Below are 16,696 nucleotides of genomic sequence, written 5' to 3'. Positions count from 1 at the left end.
CTGCTCGGCCTTAATCCGGGTTTCCCCCGCAGGAGGGGCGCGTGCTGACGAGCAACCCGAAAGGGGGAGGGTCGCCCACCAGCGACGCGGCGCTCCTCCCACCCCCAGCCACCCGCCCTCCCGCCGTGGGGGGCTCGGTTCGGCTCAGGTCGCTCGCCCTGCCCGGACTCCCGCTTGCAAAAGGCGGCTCCCCGCGCAACTGGGGAGGCGCCCCTCCTGCGGGGAAGGGTCTTGCCTTGGATGCGCGCGGGCCTCCCCTCACCCCGCCCCCCCGCCTCGCGCAGCTTCCCTGCTCTGCGCCTCTTTGCCGGTTCTCTCGCCTGGTCGGATCCTTGAAGGCAGCAGCAGCTGCGTCCTCTGGGCTGAGCCTTGGGGGAGCAGAGGGTCTCCTGCGGCGCCCCCTCCCCCTTCGTCCTCCCCCCTGCTGCCTGTTGGGGTTCAGTCCCATCCCGGGGAAAAGTCTGGCTGGGCAGAACGGGGAGCGCACGGGCCAGTCCCGGGATTGCAGTGAGCTGTCCAAACGTTGGCTGGAAGCCCCCGGCAAAGCGCAGGAGCTCAGCCAGGGGCTAAGGACGAAGCGCCCAAAGCTGCGTCCTTGGCGCGGATGATCCCCTACCGCGTCTCTGGGGTCTGTGAAAGGCCCCCCGGCCCCCGCTGGCCGCCTCCTCCAGCCGCCCTTACATGGCCGAAAGCGCCCTCCGGCACGCCCCGTGCTCCAGCAAGGGCCCCCAGGATCGTTCCAGCCCGCCCCTGCGCCACTCTCCCGGTCCTGCAAGCCGCTGCTGCCAAGAAGCCCACCACCCCTCCAGCCGCCCTTCGCAAAGGCCGGTCCCCCGGTGGCGGCGGACCCCAGCCCGAAACCTCGTTGGCCAGACCGCTGGAACAGGACCGGTGGGCTCGCCTCCCGTGGCGCCGGAGCCCGCCGGCCTTCCTGGGCAAGCCGAAAGCGCCTGCGAGAGCCAAAATACTTGGAGCCAGAATATTTGCAATACCGCCTCTCTCTCTCTCTCAGGGTACATGGTCATCCCTCCAGGTGCTCTTGGTTAGATTCATTGCCAAGAGCCCTAGTTAGCTCTTTCTTTTTTAGGGACCTAGCTGGGACTAGGTCTTAATACTCTTTTTTTCCCCCTGGAAAATATTCTGAGCAGGGATGCACAAATAGTGTGGATGTATTTCCATACCATCACTCAGGAGACAAAGAACAGCTGTGTATGTATCATCAATCGAGATCTGACAAGGTTCGGGTGGGAAATCAGAAAGAAGTTTTTATTAATCTGCTCGTCCCTAGAAAATTAAACGAACTGCTTCACCCAACAGGTAAAAAGACGCTGAACCAAAGCAGATCCACCCAACTAATCTTAAGACACATTAAAGCCAGACCCTAAATGGGTTTGGCCACTAGGGGAAAAGACCCCCGATGAGGAATTAAACCAAGCGCTTGCTGGAACACAAACTCACTACAAAACACATCACAAGCTACTGAAAGTAACAGGGAATTAGGCCAAATCTTCACAATGACAGTATGGGTACGGTCAATTTCCTCTAGACACTGGATTACCAAAAAAATTAAAAATAAAAATAAATGCACAGGGCCAAGAAAACAGCCCGAGGGAGACACAACAGCCCAGTTGAAACTCAGGTGGTGAAGTCAAAGCACCTGGCTGCGCATCATGCCGGAGGGGGTTGCTCACTTCTTCCTGCCCCCTCTCTCTTTGAGGGCCAGGTGGATGACCGATCCGCTGGTCATGTTGTAGTAAGCCAAGGAGTTGGAATCTTTGATGAAGATGCCCTGAAAGACACAAGACACAGTTTCAGGATTATTATTACCTTTATGGTCAAGAGTACAACATGTGTACAATGAGATTGGCTGAGCCTCCCTTTGTGCGCACACACCCACACACCCCCAACACAACTCACAGCGAGGACAGAAGCCCCTAACCCAGTCCCAATCTTATTACACTATGTGACCTTATTGCACAACGCACTGGCCCCGCAAGTCTGTCCTACTAGGTTGATATGAAGGTATTTTCCATTCAGGAGTCTGACAGTCCATGGGTACAAACTGTTCTTCGGCCTGTTGGTCTGGCTGGCTGTGCTTCTCTATCTCCTACCCCGATGGTAGGAGAGTGAAGAAGGTCTGACCGGAGTGTGACCTCTTTCTTGTCAATAATTCTACCTAAACAGACCCTGAGAAACATATTGGTGTGTGTGTGTTGTGAAGAACCCACTTAGTGTCAGGATTCCGGCAGTCGCCCTAATTAAATCATAAGCCTCGGGCCGAGCTTCAAAAAAAAACTTCAAAAGATTTATGAGGAGCGACATGCTGGCATGTCAAGGCTTTGGGGTCAATGCCAAACAGACTCGATTTTTTTTGGTGGTGGTGGGGGGGTTAAGATCCATGCACCCACACACTGAAAATCTGGTCAGCATCCTCAGCTAGCAACGGAAAGTAATTCGAACAGAGAAGCAGTCGAAGAGGAAGCGAGGGGGGGAGTTCATTTAAGCCGGTGAAATCTGTGTCAGGAAGGCAAGATGCAGGGTTGGAGTAAAGAAGAAAAGGAGGATCTACCTGGTGAATTGCGGCACCCGAGGAAGCGGAAGGGTTCCATTTCCAAGGCCGTGTTCTGATCTCGGCTTCCCCCAAAAGCACTAAGCAGACCCTTTTTGTCCTGGCAAAACCCCTTTTATTAAATGAAGGTGAATTTCTTGCATTCACATTCAGCCAAAGGCCTGGCAAACAGTCTTTCAAGGGTGTAATTGGGAGTGTAGACCTTATCTACCTCGGAGAGTTGCCAAGTAAATATTTCCAAACGCAGTGCTGACAAGGAAGGTCTCAGCACAGAGTCTCTGAGATGTACAGACAGATCTCCACACCTCTGCAACAAACGAATTGTTTCCTGCAAAAGCCCCCTCCCCTTTTGCTCCTCTTTTAATCCCTATGGGAGGGGCCATTCACCATCCACCTGTGGCTTTACTCCCAAGGCTGTTCCCTTCGTCTGGCAGCTCTGCGCATATGCACACTGGGAATAGGCTCCAGCTGTTCTTCTGCCTCACTGATGTCTGACTCCGAAGGCAGCTGATAACTGCCAGACGGCGCTGGCCCCATTTCTGCCTCTGACGCAGAGCCCTCGTCCAAGCCTTCCTCAGCCTCCAGGACTGGCCCAGGTTCCTCCCCAACCTCCTCACTGTCCAACTCTGCTGCTGCTGGTGGGCCACAACAGGCCAGGTGACTCACCTCATACTGGAGCTTCTGTTTCCCAGCAGGCATGCCCGTGGCCTCATGAATCTTCACCTTGATTACAGAAACCTGCCAAAGAAAAGAGACATTCTTTAGAAGAACGTGGTACAAGCATCCGGGAAGAGTCAAAAAAAGCCCCCAGGATTTTGCCACTATGGGCAGTTAAGAAACACCCTGATGAACCTGACTGTGTTTTAAACACAAAAGAACTCCTTGACTCACAACCATTCATTTCATGGCCATTTGAAGCTACATTGGTTCGGGGCTTCTCCAGGACTCAGATCAAGTCGGTTAAGCTGGGGCCAGAAATAACTGGGTTTATTAAGAAACCCATCACTGTCTGGGTCACGGTGTTTTTGTGCTATTTACTTTATTGTCATTGCATCTCATACCACAAAATTAAATACCTTCTTCAGTGTATAATTTATGACTATGAAAACATCTCTCACATTCTATACAATGAATTGAAACCCTCCCAACATTGCATTAGTGTTGCACGATGCAGTGGAATTCAACAGAGTTGCTGCCCTGGGATAGAAGCTGTTTTTCAGCCTATCTGTCCTTGTTTTTATTACTGTCCTGTACCGGCTACAAGATGGTAATAGTTTCTCCCCCCAAAAAAAAGGGTGCTCAGGATGAGATGGACGTTTGGGGATGTTTTGAACTTTCTTAAGCCAGTGGGAGCTCTAAAGCAGAGGTGGTCTTCAGCAAGTTCTGACCAGTTCTGGAGAACCAGTAGCGAAAATTTTGAGTAGTTCGGAGAACCAGCAAATACTGCCTCTGACTGGAGATTTTACAGTATCCTTCCCCTGCCACGCCCCACCAAGCCGCGTCCACAGAACCGGTAGTAAAAAAAAATTGAATCTCACCCTTGCTATAAAGCTGTTCCCAAGAGGGGAGAGGGCAACCCAGGATCTTCTGGGCAATGACGTTAACCCTCTGGAGCGCTGTCCCATCTGCCACGGTGCAATTGGCAAACCATACAGAGGTTTGCAAGAGTATGGACTACAACTCCCAGAACCCCTCAATGGCAGGGCGCCCTCCACTTACGGCCACAATGGAGCCCCAACACTTCCGATTAGCCACCTGGCTAATCTACGCACCTGGTCGGAGAGTGGAAGGGTGAACACTAGCACTTGGCCGCTCAGCTTCCATTCCGTTTTGTCCTGCATGTTGGGAACTTGGACTTTGACAGTGACTGGACCCTGGAGGAGTCGAGTGGAGAGGAGAATCAAGAAAAAAAAATCATTGAAATTTAGCTTTAAATGTAACAGCAGCCCTTTCTGGACTGTTTTAGAAAGTCTCGTTCCAGCTGCCTCCCCTCTGTAAGTGTTCCATTGATGGCTGTCATGACTTATAACCAAATTTGTGGGCTCTACTGCAGTCATAAGTCGAGGACTAACTGAATAGAACTGAAGGTGGCCAGACTGACACACTGGAGAAAAGGGACAGGGAGAGGGGAAATTAGTCAAAACAAAATACTTTCTCTTGGTGGGAGATTTCTTTACAATAAGGAATACATGGTACAAATGGCTGAATAAAAAGGAAGTAAAGATGTCTAGTGAAAACGATTAAAGAAATATCAAGGAAAAATAGGAATAAGGATAAATGTATATATAGCTATGTACATATGTAAAGTAATATAAATAAATACTGTATTATAATGTAATAATAACATAAGGATTTATGAAATAACATGTACTTGTAGCAAATGACTTTAACTGACACTAATAGAAATGTACACTGTTATGAAAACGCTGCAAAATGTGAGAACATGTTTCTCTTTTCAAAAAATATTTTTTTTCTTGAAACTTTGAATAAACAAATTAAAAAATTTAAAAAACAAAAAACAAAATACTTTCTGTTGGGAACCAAGGTCATTTTTGCAGGTGCTCAGAAGGAGGGGACTGGAGTCACTTAGCAACTGGACAGTATCCTGATTGGACCATGTGACTGATTGTTTTGAGAAAGTGATTTTTTTAAAAACATTTAATTAGGAGGAAAACCGCAGGAATACTCAGAGTCGGTTTTCCACCAGTCTGTGCCAATATGATATATCCAATAAACTAATTCTTATGGAATGCACTTTTGGTTTCCAAGCTACCGCACTGCTCCTCCCTCCCTTTCTGTTGGCAACTCGTAAAAGACCAGAGAAATATTTTATGAGTTGACATGCACCTTGTTCCTGCGTAGAAACTCTTCCTCTGGCATCAGGTTCTCTTCAGACTTGAGTTTCTTGGAGGCTGGCTCATCATCCATGGGAGGTGGAGGGTGAACTTGAGGCACGGAGGACGGAGCAGAGACTGAAGATACGGGTGGAGCTGGAACAAAGGCTGATATAACAAAAACACTGATTGGATAAGAACGTGGCAAGTGATATTTGGAAGGCGGTGAAGGTGGGGGAGTGGGGAGAGGGCTGTACAACTTCCTCAAGCAGTGGGTGCCAAACACGGCATTAAAAAACGTTTATTTCCACGGCAGAGTCCGATTTATCAGCCGGTTCTTCTCTTCCCTAGACTAGCCAGGCCCAGTTCCTGCAACCGTTCTTCATACGTTTTAGCCTCCAGTCCCCTAATCATCCTGGTTGCTCTTCTCTGTACTTTTTCTAGAGCCTCAACCTCTTTTTTATAAGTGCGGTGACCAAAACTGGATTCAGTACTCTAGGTGTGGCCTTACTAAGGCTTTATAGAGTGGTATTAGTACTTCCCTTGATCACGATTGTATCCCTCTGTTAATGCGACTTAGGATTGCATTGGCTTTTTTGGCTGCTGCTTCTGCACACGGCTGGCTCCTATTTAGCTGGTTGTCCACTAAGACTCCAAGATCCCTCTCCCAGTTGCTGCTCTTGAGCCTGGTTTCACCTCGAAGCCATCCCATGTCATATAGCTTATTCGGCTTCAATCTAAACACATCCCCTCTTTGGCCACTAGTTCTACTCTGGCTGCGATCTCTACTTTTCTTTTTTTTCTTTTAACCAAACGCTGCAGACTTTCCTGCTTGTTACCTTGACAAGCCAACCTTAACAGATGCAAAACTGTTATAGCAATGCAATGCAGCTCAGGGGGGAAATTATTATTATTATTTTGAAAGGCCACTACGATGCATTCCTCTGTAGTAGGAGGCCTCTGGCTCCCTCACAAGGTGGAGCTCCAGCACTCAAGCTAGCATGCAACCACAACACCTTAGAAGAGCAGCAACAATCACAGGCCGAGGAATCTACAGGATCAGAAGTACTGACAGACAGACAGACAAGAAGAAGGGAATGCATGCAGATCAGAGATGAACTTGGAAGGTTAGCAATTAGCTGAGATCAGAGTGACGTTTAAGAAGTTACCTGGACTGCCGACCGGTCCCTGTCTGTAGCCTATATTGAAACAATTAAATATCATTAGTCAACAGCTTAGCTCAACTGCAGTCTATGATCATCAGCGTTTTTTTGTTTTTTTTTCATGTTTCAACCTGAAACGAAAATCCCAGTCCGTTAATTTAACCTGCACAAGGATGCAGCCAAACAGCATATAAGCATTTACTTAACTGCATTTTAATGATTACGGTAGGTAGCATGCTTTCTTCCATAGCAGTGGAAAATGCCCAGTCCTGCCCCACCCCCCAAAAAAAAGGAATAAGAAAGAAAATTAGGATGATGGACTGGATGAGGACAAGGTGTGCTAATTTTTTCAAAACAAGGTCCATTGAGATCAAGGTTGGCGAATTCTGTCTTGGTCCTTCATCTCTTTCTACACTTTATAGAGTTCTTTGGATGAAAAAAACAATGTATAAAATGACTGTTGCTTGGATACAGTTCTTTATAAAAACAACCCAAAGTTGCCCAGAAAGCAATTTAGGGAGAAAGGAAACATTCACCACAGCATCACATCAAAAGGAAGAGAGGGTGACCAAGCAATGTCTGAATATCAATAGTGAAGTAATTCGGTTTTGTTTTCAATTACTGTTTGCCAGCAGTAATCACAACTGGCTTAGGTTTGTGCATCTGTACCATTTTAAACCACCATGCTCTTTATGTACCCTATCAAGCCACAACGTGGTTTGAGTCTGGCTTACGTTTAATATTTTGCTTGAAAGTAGCCAGTAGGCCAGGGGTCCCCAAACTTGGCCACTTTAAGACTTGTGGACTTAAAACTCCCAGAATTCTCCAGCCAGCATAGCTGGGAGTTGAACTCCACAAGCTACCAAGTTTGGAGACCTCTGCAGTAGGCGAATGTTGGCCTCCTCCGAATTAAGGACATTTCCTTTCAGCTCGTAATGGTTTTCCTTTTTTCTTTTTTTTTGCAGCAATAAAATCTTCACGTGGAGTTTTCTAACAGAATGGTCTTTTTGGAATGCAAGCATGCTTTCTTTAAAAAGCAACACCGTGCAATGTTTAATGGATGAGGGCACTGCGGGAGGTGTGAACGTTGGGAAGGAGGTCCTTGGATCCTAAGGACCTTCCGTGCTTTCTACAGCGATGGCGATGAAGAGGTGCGCTGACTGACCTGTGGGTACAATCATGGGAGGAGGCCGTGGGGCCATGATAGGCGGAGCTGAGGGCGGCATCGGCACGACATTAATCCGGGGGGCGTGGATGATTGGGGGCATCGGAGCGGCGATGACGGAACCTGGGGGCAAACGGACCACGGAGGTCATCGGAGGGCGAGGCATGACCGGAACGGCGCTGACGACGGTGGTGCGGACTGGAGGGGGCATCTGGAAGAGTCAAACCAGAGTCAAAGGGGAGCAGTGGGGAAGGGACCAGGCCACCAGGGTTATTTCTAATGTCACTTTGGGGCAGAGGCTGGGCCGCCTTGGATGAGCCCACCCATACACAATGCAGGTCTGAATCTTGGTTACACGACCGTGGTCATAAAGTGTGAAAACAGCTCACAGCAAGTCACTTTTGTCAGTGATGATGTAACTTCAGCCACCAAATGAACTGTTGTAAGCCGAGGACCCCCTGTATCTACAAGCAGGCGGGGAAGGCAAAAGGAGGGAAGGTTCGCAGGGAAGGGGGCTTACCGCGGGAGGGCGGGGCACGGAGGCAATGGGCGGAGCACCGCTTGGGATGTTGGGGGCCGAGGACAGAGGTGGAGGCTGGGGCATCTCGTTGGGCTTGCTTGGCCCGATTTTCTCCTTGGTGTCGTCTTCGGGCACCAGCCCTTTGGCCTTGTGGATCGCCTCAATCTGCTCTTGCAGGGTGATGTTGGCCTGAGCTGCCTGCTGCGTCCGGGCCATGCTGCCCGAGTGGCCGTCCCAAGTCACCTGAAACACCACCATGGAACAAGGGTCAAGCTCGGTCCCTCTGATTTCAGTATAAATATATGTTCTGTATCTAATTACACTAAGAGTAAATCCTTCCATTCCCCACCATCCACTCAGAGCCGAAGAACAGAATAGAATAGAATATGGAATAGAATATTGTAATGAAGGAATAAAATAGATTAGAAATGCAGAAGGGGAGAAGGAAGAATAGAATAGAATCTTTATTGAGAATAGAATAGAGAAGGAAGGAGTATAGAACAGAATAGTGGAATGAAGAATAGAATAGAATATGGAATAGAATAGAATATTGGAATGAAGGAATAGAATAGGAATGGAGAAGGGGAGAAGGAAGAATACGATAGAATGGAGAAGGAAGGAAGAATAGAATAGAATCTTTATTGAGAATAGAATAGAGAAGGAAGGAGTATAGAACAGAATAGTGGAATGAAGAATAGAATAGAATATGGAATAGAATAGAATATTGGAATGAAGGAATAGAATAGGAATGGAGAAGGGAGAAGGAAGAATACGATAGAATGGAGAAGGAAGGAAGAATAGAATAGAATCTTTATTGAGAATAGAATAGAGAAGGAAGGAGTATAGAACAGAATAGTGGAATGAAGAATAGAATAGGAATGGAGAAGGGAGAAGGAAGGACAATAGGGTAGAATAGAATAGAATAGAATAGAATAGAATAGAATAGAATTCTTTATTGGCCAAGTGTGAGGAATTTGTCTTCGGTACATATGTTCTCAGTGTACATAAGAAAAAAAGTAAAATACATTCAAAAATCATAAGATACAACACTTAGTGATAGTCATAGGTTACTAATAAGCAATCAAAACGTACTAGGAAAACAATTAAAACAGTATAAATTGCAAAGATACAAGCAACACGGTTATAGTCGTAAGTGGGAAGAGATGGGTACTAGGAAGGATGAGAAGAATAGTAATACAGTCTTACTAAATAGTTTGACAGTATTGCCGGAGTTAGTTGTTTAGCAGAGTGATGGCGTTTAGGAAAAAAACTGTTGTTGTGTGTAGTTGTTCTGGTGTGCAGTGCCCTATAGTGTCGTTTTGGGGATAGGAGTTTCTAATCCAAGAAGCTTCTTGGATGAGAAGCAAAATGTCTTTGAAGAAATACCAGAAAAGGCCAGTTGCCTCTTGAAAAAAGTAAGAACCTTTTGGGACTCGGGTTGCAATCTAACAGCAGGCCAGGTGTGGAAGGGAAAAACCTCCTCTTGGCTGCCCTGACAAGAACATACCTTTTCTTCGGGCTTCTGGATCTCTTCTTCACCGATTTTCTTGCCGATAGCCGTTTCTTCCACACCAAAAATATCCGTACGGCGCTCAGCCAGCTGCTTCAAGCTGCTTTCAATATCCAGGCCTAAATGGACACGAAGAAAAAAAGGTTTCAGTTTTTAAGATGGGACACAATTCAAAAGATCCTTGGGTGTTCCTCAACTCCCGGAAAAGATTTACTTATTTAGAGATCTGTAAGGCCACCTAGCTGAAAAAGCATAACATTGATTTAAAATATAATGATAGAAATGACACAACAGCATGCATCAAGGGCTATTGCTCTAAGGACCAGCTGTCATTCTTTTTTTTTTTCAGCATTGTAGCAACTGAACAGTTGCTAAACAGTCGTAAGTTGAAGACTACCTGTAGGAGGTTCTTCCTTTTTAAAAGTTCAACGTAACCCAGGTGCTAAGTTTGCTAGAAATTAATGTACGAAAGCTCTGAACTGCTGAACAGTGAATTTCATTCGCCAACATTCAACGTTAATCGAACCCAAACGATTTAAATGAGCACGTGACGGCTAGCAAGGCGTGGCCTGCCTGGACTCACCTGGGGCATACACTTCGTCATCTGTCTGCTTCTCTCGAAGAGAGCGATCTCTTTGCTCCAACCAGCGGGGATCCAGAAGGCCGATCCGCATATGTTCCTGCATTTTGCTGGCAGGGATTTTCTCCCCGGTGATGGGGGAGACCAGATACTCGTCTGGAGCTGGGGTTGGGGGCAGAGGCTTGGATGCTGGAGGGAGCAGAAAAAAAAACACGCGCGTTTGTTTCCCGGCTGTGGAGATCAGCGTGTGCAAAATAAACCTCCAGGTAGGTTAGTGTCCCCCTGGGGAATTCTGGGAGTTGAAGTCCATTAAGTGGTGGGCCAAGTTTAAGAGAGACACGGACACGGGCCCTGGATTTCCTCTTACCTTTCGGATCATAATCTTTCCGGACGATGACTTGATCTGGAGTAGGGGGCAGCGGTGGGGGCATTGGTGTTTCTGGAGGTGGGGGCACCTTCTGGCTGTCATCTTCGTCATCGGAACCCTTTAAGAGTTTTTTTTTTAAAAAAGGGGGGGGGGGAGGAGGAAGAGGAGGGTGAGATGGCTGTAATTGATCTCCAATTGCTTCCAAGCCCTGAGGATCACTCAATCTGATCATACCCCCCAAATGTGAGATTTGGAGGAACCCGCCAAGCTGCACCCCCAATTGTGTGTGTGTGGGGGGTCCGTTTTCTTCACTCACTTCGTCCATGTCCTGCACTTGGGTGTCCTGGTCCAGCTGGGAGGGAGCCTCGTCCGCCTTCTCTTGCTTGTCATCTTCATCGTCCGATTCCACCTCCATCTCCACCTCCTCGCTCTCCCCAAACTTCTCGTAGCGTTCCTGGATCAGGATGCGAGCCCCTAGTTCCTCAGGAGTTGTCGGAGGAGGAAAATTTCCTTCAAGAGAAAAGAAGGAGGGAGGGGAAAAAATCTTGCTAATTGTAACAAAGTGGAACACAGGGAGACGTCCGGCCTGCCTTTGAATTGTAATTCAAACCGGGATTTAAAAGTAAACCTTCTTCGCAAGTTAATCAACTTGCTTGACTGCTGTGAATCAACTAGGACAGCGATGGTAGACCTTTTTGTGGTGGTGTGCCGAAAGTGCGTGCCAGCACCCAAAATGCAATGTGGCCCCCGTGCATGCATGCGCAACCCCCCCGCCCTTACCTGCACTGCGCACGCACCTCCCAGATGATTTTGGGCCCATTTGAGGCCATTTTTGCCCTCCCCGGGGCTCGAGAGAAGCCTCTGCAGCCTTTGGAGGCCGAAAAACAGGCCCATTTTGGCACTTCTGGTATTTCCGGAAGGCCCGTTTTTCGGCCTCCAATGGCTGCAGAGGCTTCCCTCGAGCTTCCAGGAGGGCGAAAAAGGCCTCAAGCAGCTGGGAGGTGCGCATGTGCAATGCAGGTAAGTCTGGCTGGGGCTCGTGTGACCGCACAAATGGCTCTGCGCGCCACCCGTTGCACACGTACCACAGGTATGCCATCAGGGAACTATGATCTTGTTAACCAAGTTTATTTTACAATGCCCTTCCCCGTTCAAAAGCTGGTTGGGATTGAAGGGGGAAACCATGTTGGAGGAACACATCCCAAAGTCTTAATGTATGTTTTCCTGGTCTCCGTAGTGGTTCCTGGCTGCATGCACGGAGCCTCGGGGGGGGGGAAGGGGGGGAGGAGGGCGCTTTTAAAATCAACGAGGGAATGAACCTTGTTCCGAGGGCTGGAAATCCACCGTTTCCACCACCACAAAATCGTGCCAGTCGATCTGGGCATAAGCCACTCGCTCGCGCTCCTTCTCCTCCTCTTCCTTCTTCCGCTCACGCTCCTGGAATTTGGCCCACTCGACTCTGTAGCACGCCTGTCGATGGCAACAACCAAGGGAAAGGAAGAGTCCTTAGGAGGAGAGGCCACGGAAAAACCAACTTTCTTTTGCAGGATTTGGGAAAGTTCCCCTGCTCATTAAACTTGGGGAGCCTTTTGGAAGAGATCGAATTATATTTCTAAGTCAGCATGAGGCAGCCTGAGCGTTTTTGCCACCACCACCACCCAAACCCTCTCTGGATCAAGATGATGAAAATTTAAAAAGTGTTTCAATTTGCCGGCATTTTGAGACAAGAAATAATGGAAACAGCAGGGCAGATTTTAAATAGGCATAATAAGCCTTCGGTAAAAAGAAAGAAAGTCCAAGTGTCCCAAAGAACTATCAGAAAATGAAACAAAAACCCCCATTTTGTACCAAAATCCAGATTTACTTCCCAACAAAACCAAAGTGAATGTTGCACCCAACTAGCAAAACAGTACCCGGCCTGATTGAAATTGGATTAAAGTTCTTATCTGGGATAAGATTTTAAAGATCTAAATATTGGAAGCAAATTAAACCCCCAGAAAACATTCCTTAGTTACCTGATCTAAGACTTCTTTCGGATTTTCAGCTTCCTTCTTCAATTTTATAATGAGGCCCTTTGGTGGGATCAAGATCTGTAAGAACACATCGGATTTAACATTTCTCATGAAATCAATTCTATTTCTACAGTACTTTTTTTTTTTTTTTTACAAAAACCTTTGCGAAACCTCCCCTTGAGCCTCTTCACCTTGGTGTACTGTTCCACCAGTTTGGTGAAGTAGTTGAAGAGGCTGTGCTGAGGCCGCAGGAAGTCGAACTGATAGTTCCTCTGTTCCTTCTGCATCAGCTGAGTCAGGAACTGCCGGCCGTTGCGAGCCACGAACTGGGCCGTCAATTTCACCACATCCAGGTCAAAAGCCGAGATTGATGGAGGGTCCGCAATGAACTCAAATTCTGGTGGAGGCTCCTTCGGAACCACGGTTTCCTGAATCACCTGGGCCTGGACCTGCAGAGGAGAGACACAGAACTCTGATTCTCTCTCCACTCCACCGATTTTATTTAATTAGAAGCTGGATACCTGTGCTTTGCTACGAAACTATGTGGTCAGGCTTAGTTTTTGAGGAGGAAAATAAGGGGGAAAAATTCTGCCTGTGCCTACCAGCATCCATCGGTATTTATCTGGCTAGCGTCCTGTCAGTGTGTGAGAGTTGAGGGCTGTTTGGAAACTGAAACATGGAAACTGAAGCAGTATTTGCTGTGTAAGCAAGGACACAGCAAGGAGCCTGGGCATGACTTAGATTAACTGTTCTGTACTAAAGCTGTTTGGTGCTGTGAAACTGAAAGTGAAACTCCTCTCCTCAGCTTGTGTTTTGCATTTGGAAGAGATTTCTTTTCAGGTGGGGACAGTGAGTAGAACTTCTTAGCGTCAGAGCATGTTAATAATATAGGAAATACTAAATGCTCTGATGGTCATTTCGAAAAATCCTTTCTTAGTGAGTCCCTAGAAGCCAAAAGGAACATAGGTGCCAAATTTCAAGTTTTGTAGCCTTTACGGTTGTGGAAATTTTGTGATGATGCATTGAGTGGTATTTCACTTTTATATATATATATATATATATATATATATATATATATAGATAGATAGATAGATAGATAGATAGATAGATAGATAGATAGATAGATAGATAGAGATATAGATAGAGATATAGATAGAGATATAGATAGATATATATATAGATATAGATATAGATATAGATATAGATACAGATATAGATATATAGATATATATAGATAGATAGATATAGATAGATAGATATAGATAGATATAGATATGTATAGATATATAGATGATATATAGATATATAAATAGATATAGATATATAGACATTATAGATATAGATATATATAGATATAGATTGCATTTCTACACTGTAGAAGCGACACAGTGGTTTTCAAGCGATGCAATAAAACATTCAAAACAGATGACAGTGGGGTTAACGATAAAGTTAAAACTTGCGAAGTAAAAGTGGAATTCAAAGCCCAAAAGGCTAAAAAGGTGACAAGGCAGTCATCTCAAGCCATCGGCCATCCCTAAAACTGTATCCCGCTCTTAGGGCTCCGACCTAAGATGGCAAAGACCCCACCAGTTGGAATTTCTTCACCGACAGGATATGCAGCACGTCCTCTCTGCTGGAGGCCAAGCTATTTCTCAAGGATAAGGAAAAAGAAACTTGCCGGGCGAAGGACATTCATCTATTTCTTTATTTTTTTTAGCAATACCTTCCCAGGAGATGAGAAAGTCAAGAGAAGCTATAAGCTTTTTTTTTTTTTTAAGTATCTTGGCTTATTATGTGTCGAATCACAAAGGAGCCGCACAGAGAGATGAGGGAGCCCAGAGGGAGATATATATATATATATATATTTTACCTTTTGGGGGAGTTGCTGCTGGGCGCTCTGCTGGGCCTGCATAACCTTCGGAATGGCCGCGGAGGGTTCCTGCGCCTTTCCCTCCTTGAACTCGTTGACCTTGTGGCGGTAGTAGGCATGATAAGGGTCATTGGGGTTCAGGAAGTTGAATTTGGGATTGTTTATTTCGTTCTGGCGGATCCGAGCTTCAAACTCCGGGCCGTTTCTGGGAAATTGCAGAGGAGACGTCAAAACCAAAGCAAAGAACAGACACCCAGATAGAGATTCACAGAGTTGGAAGGGACCTTGTAGGTCATCTAGTCCAACCCCCCTGCCCTGCCTAAGCAGAAGACCCTACACCATTTCTGACAAACGGCAGCCCAATCTCTTCCTGAAACTTCCTTTGGGGTCCAGCCCCCTCTGGGTTCCTGGGAGGTCGGCCAGATGCCGCCGCCCACGGTGACCAAACCCCATCATCTCTCTCAAAGCAAGACATGTCAAATTCAAAATATTGCAAGCACCAAGTCACCGCTGAACTATTCTGAGCCTGAAATGACCCCCGTTTGCTGCTTATTTGGCATCCAAGATGTTTCCAGACACTTCCAGAATAGTCAGAATAGCATCAGGATGTTTTCTGTTGTCTATTCAGACATTCTTACCACAAGGCAGGGCAGCCCGAGTTCAAAATCAGAAATTATTTCAGGCATCACGATCAAAAGAGCAACTTGTACCCCCAGGGAGTTCTTGACACATGAAATCTGGATGGCCTCCATCTCTCTGGTGTTTCGTAGGTCCCTGAAGACTTGGCTCTTCCAAGTCTTGGGCAAGCGTAGGCTTGCTTCGCTTTTGTTCCTATCTGATTCTTGTCATCGTTGACTTATTGTTATTCTTCCTTTGTTTTTATCCTGAGCTACCCAGGACTGTTGGGAGTTGGGCAACGTACAAACCTAATCAATAATAATAAGCCCAGTTCAATCGAACAGAGGCTGCCCAAAGTCTGCTTGCAAACAGAATTTATTTCGTCGGAGGCCTTCTCACCTAGCCACAAAGCTGGCTGTCTTGTCCACAATATTCCTAACCTCCGGTGGCGGATATATAATTCCCACAACTGGTTTGGCAGGCGTGGTTTCTTCCTTTGGTTCGTCTTCTGGCTGCATGGAGAGATGCGAAGGCATAATTTAGACTTTCAGAATCAGAAAGAGCTGTTCTGCAACACCTTTGTACGTCCAGATCAAATGTTGATTTGCTGAACCAGGGGAATTAAAAAACATTAAAAAATATTTTTGATTTAAAATTTAACAATGATTTTTGATTTGAAATTTTTAAAATATTTTTGATTTGAAATTTTAAAACATTTTTGATTTAATTTTTTTTTCAGGTATCCTGGTTAGGTTTCCTGCCCTTTATTAACGTGCTACGCAACCCTCGTCCCTTGGCTCGATTTCCTAGCCAAACTGGCTGGGGACCATGGGATTTGCAGCACCAGCTATGGGAGGGCGGAGCTACAGCAAGAGCTGCCTTCAGCACCTTTCCCCACTACAATTCCCAGCACACCCCGCGCCTCTCGCTAAGCACACTGGGAAAAAGCGTCTCGCGCACCTCCCCCTCTGAGAGGCCCCCAGGCGCGGGTGTCCCCATTCCCGAAGGCGAAAGCCGCGAAATACCTGCTTGGGCTCCGGAGGGGCTGGCTGGGCGGGCGCCATCGCCTGCACCGGTCCGGCCGGCATGGCGCTGCTTCTCTTCGGCGGGACCGAAGCTCCGCGAAAAACGGGACTGTAAACCTCGACAGTAAAATGGCGTCCGCAGCCAGAATGCGCGCGCACAAGGGAGCCGCCCCGCTTTTTTCGAAGAGGGCGGAGCCTAGGAAGAAACGGCGCCTGCGCACACTTTCTGGACACGTCGAGCATCATGGAGGTGCTATGGATAGAGAGCCCCCCCCTTTTTGGGGGGCCAAATACTGTCTGGGCAGTATTAAAGGACAGATGAGAAAAAGTGATTGGCCCAAGTCATCCAACTGGCTAAGGCTGGACAATAGCTCAGCGGAGCATCACCTTCCCAGGCTGGGGGGGCGGGAGGTTCCTTGCATAACTTTCCAGCGCTTGCTACGTCACTCGGGATTCTCCCTTC

General features: G+C 47.1%; 1 protein-coding gene across 1 annotated transcript; it reads right to left on the bottom strand.

The window, feature by feature from the left end:
* Window positions 1–1,239: 1,239 nt before the first annotated feature.
* Window positions 1,240–16,401, bottom strand: SF3A1 (splicing factor 3a subunit 1). Its single transcript, XM_026689120.2, has 17 exons — window positions 16,234–16,401; window positions 15,608–15,720; window positions 14,591–14,795; window positions 12,912–13,169; window positions 12,724–12,798; window positions 12,028–12,178; window positions 11,025–11,218; window positions 10,709–10,826; window positions 10,345–10,530; window positions 9,759–9,880; window positions 8,252–8,494; window positions 7,732–7,942; window positions 6,573–6,602; window positions 5,417–5,571; window positions 4,342–4,443; window positions 3,236–3,307; window positions 1,240–1,789 (listed from the first exon to the last, which is right to left on the bottom strand). The coding sequence occupies exons 1-17, from the start codon at window positions 16,294–16,296 to the stop codon at window positions 1,688–1,690; spliced, it is 2,400 nt and encodes a 799-aa protein (XP_026544905.1). The 5' UTR covers window positions 16,297–16,401; the 3' UTR covers window positions 1,240–1,687.
* Window positions 16,402–16,696: the final 295 nt, after the last annotated feature.

Source organism: Notechis scutatus, chromosome 13, assembly GCF_049901735.1.
Source record: "Notechis scutatus isolate UNSWTSFEM ecotype Mainland chromosome 13, rNotScu1.2, whole genome shotgun sequence".
In the NCBI taxonomy this organism is placed as follows: Eukaryota; Metazoa; Chordata; class Lepidosauria; order Squamata; family Elapidae; genus Notechis; species Notechis scutatus.
The sequence above is the reverse complement of the archived record's forward strand: the minus strand, read 5'-3'. Positions and strand labels throughout refer to the sequence as shown.